We start from the raw sequence: 4,412 nt of genomic DNA, 5'->3' as shown, positions 1-4,412 counted from the left end.
CGGCTCTGAAGGAGCGTTTCGTAACTTTAGACGAAAAGGGGGAATCTATGTTGTTGACGGATGAGGAATGCGCAGAGATTCATGGTGTTTCGTCAGACATTCTTTCCTTGTCCCGCCTTAATACTAGTATTTGTTGGCAGCAGTCTCGGATTCAGTGGTTACGTGAAGGAGACGCTAATTCTAAGTTCTTTCATTCAGTTTTAGCTAGCAAGCGTCGCCGTAATTCGTTGTGCACTATTATGGTGGATGGGGTCGTGGTGGAAGGTGTTCATCCTATTCGTGAAGCTGTCTTTCGTCACTTTGAGAATCACTTTTGGTCTGTAGTTGTGGAGCGTCCTAGCTTGACCAATTTACAGTTTCAATCTTTGTCCGTCGAGGAGGGTGTGGGTCTCATTAAACCGTTTTCAATTGATGAAGTTAAGGCGGCTGTTTGGGATTGTGATAGCTATAAGAGTCCAGGGTCTGATGGAATTAATTTTGGATTTATCAAGGAGTTTTGGCTTGATTTAAAGGATGAGATTTTTCGTTTTGTTTCAGAGTTTCACCGCAATGGGAAATTATCTAAAGGTATTAACTCCACTTTCATAGCCCTCATTCCTAAGGTTGACAACCCTCAGCGCCTTAATGATTTTTGTCCTATTTATTTGGTGGGAATTCTTTATAAAATTTTAGTTAAATTATTAGCTAATCGTTTGCGTGTGGTTATTGGTTCCGTTATTTCGGATGCTCAGTCCGCGTTTGTGAAAAACAGACAAATTTTTGATGATATTCTTATAGCAAATGAGGTTGTGGATGAGGCTAGGAAATTGAAGAAAGATCTTTTGTTGTTTAAGGTGGATTTTGAAAAGGCCTAGGATTCTGTTGATTGGGGTTATTTGGATTCTGTTATGGATCGTATGTCTTTTCCGATTCTATGGAGAAAGTGAATTAAAGAGTGTGTTAGTACAACAACAACTTCAGTGATGGTGAATGGGAGTCCGACAGACGAGTTCCCGTTTCGAAGGGGATTGCGGCAAGGTGACCCTCTGTCACCGTTTCTCTTTTTGTTGGCTGCAGAGGGCCTCAATGTTCTGATGAAATCTTTGGTTCAGGCTCAATTGTTCATTGGGTATAGCTTTGGGGTGGTTAATCCGGTTGTGGTATCACATCTTCAATTTGCTGAAGACACTTTGTTGCTGGGAACTAAAAATTGGGCAAACGTCCGTGCTCTTAGGGCTGCACTTGTTATTTTTGAGGCTATGTCCGGTTTGAAGGTGAATTTTCATAAGAGTAGCTTGGTTGGTGTGAATATCGCTCCCTCTTGGTTAAGTGAGGCGGCGTCTGTTTTAGGATGCAAAGTGGACAAGGTGCCGTTTTTGTACTTAGGTATGCCTATCGAGGGAAATTCTCGGCGTTTGAGTTTTTGGGAACCTATTGTGAATCGCATAAAAGCTAGGTTGTCTGGTTGGAATAGTCGTTTTTTTATCTTTTGGCAGCCGTCTAGTTCTGTTAAAGTCTGTCTATGCGCTTTCCTTCTTCAAAGCTCCATCAGGTATAATCTCTTCCATTAATTCTTTATTTATTAAATTTTCTTGGGGGGGGGAGGGGGGGGGGGGGGGGGGGGGGGGGGGAGTGAGGACCATAGGAAAATATCTTGGATAGGTTGGCATGATGTGTGCTTACACAGGGAGTTTGGAGGTTTGGGGGTGAGACGGTTGAAAGAATTTAATTTGGCTTTGTTAGGTAAGTGGTGTTGGAGGATGCTAGTTGATAGGAGTGGCTTTTGGTATCGAGTCTTAGTCGCCCGTTATGGCGAAGTAGGTGAGAGGTTAGAGGTTGGGGGCCGGAGTTGTTCTTCTTGGTGGAGGGAGGTAGGGCGGATTAGGGACGGTGGAGGTGACATTGGTGGAGGCTGGTTTGGGGAGTGTGTCTAAGAAGTTGTGGGATGGTTTAGACACTTTGTTTTGGTATGATAGGTGGTTAGGATCGGTTTCTTTTTGTGAGCAGTTTCCTAGGTTGTTCGATCTTTCTGAGAACAAATCCATTACAGTGGCAGGTCTGTTATCTCTTGGTGTTGAGCGGGGTGGGGAGGCGTGGAAGTGGAGGAGGAGGTTGTGGGCTTAGGAGGAGGAGGAATTAGAGGAGTGTAGGGCTTTATTGACTGATGTTTCTCTGCTAGATTCTGTTTCAGACAGGTGGGTGTGGTTGCCAGACCCTGTTGAGGGTTACACTGTTCGTGGTTCATATCGCTTGCTGACTACAAAGGACGTTCCTCTTAGGGATCCTGCAACATCTTTGATTTGGCATAACCAGGTGTTGTTGAAGGTTTCTTTATTTGCTTGGAGGTTGCTTCATGATAGATTGCCTACTAAAGTTAATTTGGTTCAAAGAAGGGTGCTTGATACAGAAGCTTCTATGTGTGTTTCAGATTGTGGCATGAGTGAAACGGCGCAACATTTGTTTCTAACTTGTGATGCTTTTTCATCTTTATGGCCTCTGGTGCGCCATTGGCTGGGTATCATAGGTGTTGATACCAATGTTCTTCTAGACCATTTTTTTCAGTTTGTGAACTTGACAGGTGGAGGCAAAGCTACTAGAGACTTTCTTCAGCTTATTTGGCTCTTGTGCGTTTGGGTTTTATGGAACGAACGTAATAATAGGCTTTTCAATAATGTTGTAACTTCTATTCCCAGATTGTTAGATAAAGTTAAATATATGTCTTTAGCCTGGTTGAAAGCCAAAAATGTTGTTTTTAGGTTTGGTTCAGATAGGTGGTGCTCAAGTCCCTTCCAATGCTTGGACATCGCGTGATGGTTTTTTGTTTGTTTGTATGACTCTGTGTTTGTAGAGTAGCTCTTTTGACACACCTTGTACTACAGGAGCTGCTTTTGGTGGTTAGAAGAATTGGTGTCATAGATTAGTCAATAATTGAATCAGATATTGGGTTAAAATAATATCTTATCTTAGTTTATATATAATAGTTGTATCGAGCAATTCCACACACACATACAAACTTGGAACAATTTTGTCAATTTATTGAAATTTCTACAACTAAACTAATTGCTCTCTAATCCCCCCAACCAGCCAAAACCTACCTTATGTTTGACCAATTGACTTTTGATATTCATTTTACCCTTAATTTTGGCTGCAACACAATAAGTCTTATGTGTATGCATATTGTAACAGTCCATTTTCCCTAGGATTATTTTATGGAAAATGTTAACGAATATCTTTGTGGTACTCTTTAAACATTTTAAATGGAAGTTTTTAATGAAAATGTTGTATTGAATGTATTGGAAATTGTAATAGTTCACTTTTTAAAAGAATAATTACTAAATTTGGGATGCTTAAAGAGTGCTCTGGAGACACTCGTTAACAAAACCCTTATTTTATTTGTTATTATATGTGTTTAATTGCTTGTTTTTGTGTTTGACTTGGGATTAGTGGATTTGGAGACAAGAAGGCCATTTTAATCATTTTTAAGACTAAAGGTATTTTGATCATATGAGGAGCGAGGGTATATTAGTAATTTTAAAATGTAGAACATTTTTAGTGTTTAGTGTGAATAGTTATTTTACTAAGTTTGTAGTAACCTAAGGTAATTATTTTGGGACGGTAAATATGATATCTTTTAAGAGTTAAGTGAGTAGTAACTTTTTAGAATTAAGTGGTAGGAGTTTTGAGACGCATTATGAATTGAGACAACCTAGCCCAATAGATTGTAGTATATAAACATAAGAATTTTGCTCTTCCCCCTGCACTTTTCGCTCGCGCCCTGCAGCCATCTCAAAAATGCCCTTACGTTACTTAACTAACACAGCGTGACTTAAGTCGCACACCTGTAAAAACCGTTTTTTACACTTGCGTGAGTTAACTCACGCCGGAATTAACATCTGCGTGAGTTAACTCACGCTATATTATTACTATAATATAATATTATACCCCGGGACACTGATTAAGGAAACCAAAAGAAGAAAGTTTTAAATTAAAATAATTACTTTTTAAACTTTTAATGAGTTGACTGCACAAGTTCCAATATAATATTATTATATTTGCTTCCTTAACCAGTAACCCGCGGGCACCGGTTAACATTACCCTTGTTTATTTGGTAAATGTTGAATATGTATAAGAATTCATTATTTAGTAATATTGATGAGAGGATTTTCTTCGTACCTAGTACACCAAACATGACTGAGAACATCAAAATACACCATATATTCTATGTTACCGAGTCTTTGCACAAATTATGTTTAGGTGATGTTTTCAGGTTTTACTTGGCATTGGAAAGTTGAAAAGTATGTAATTATTGTATTAAAAACTTGTAAATATTCAATTATTTATCAGTTCTTTTTTATCAAATTTATTTTGATATCTAGTATCAGAGCTTTTCCTAAATGTTACATTTACTTAAGTATACCGACCTGGCATGCTTA

At 38.9% G+C, this 4,412-nt stretch overlaps 1 protein-coding gene across 1 annotated transcript; it reads left to right on the top strand.

Annotated features, from left to right (window-relative positions):
• Positions 1-962: 962 nt before the first annotated feature.
• LOC120579961 (uncharacterized) lies at positions 963-2,900 on the top strand. The gene is made up of 5 exons (XM_039832739.1): positions 963-1,435; positions 1,667-1,807; positions 1,956-2,090; positions 2,175-2,675; positions 2,828-2,900. The coding sequence occupies exons 1-5, from the start codon at positions 963-965 to the stop codon at positions 2,898-2,900; spliced, it is 1,323 nt and encodes a 440-aa protein (XP_039688673.1).
• Positions 2,901-4,412: the final 1,512 nt, after the last annotated feature.

The sequence above is a fragment of the Medicago truncatula genome, chromosome 4, assembly GCF_003473485.1.
Source record: "Medicago truncatula cultivar Jemalong A17 chromosome 4, MtrunA17r5.0-ANR, whole genome shotgun sequence".
Lineage (NCBI taxonomy): Eukaryota > Viridiplantae > Streptophyta > Magnoliopsida > Fabales > Fabaceae > Medicago > Medicago truncatula.
Note: the sequence above shows the minus strand (reverse complement) of the source record. Positions and strands in the feature narration are given on the sequence as shown.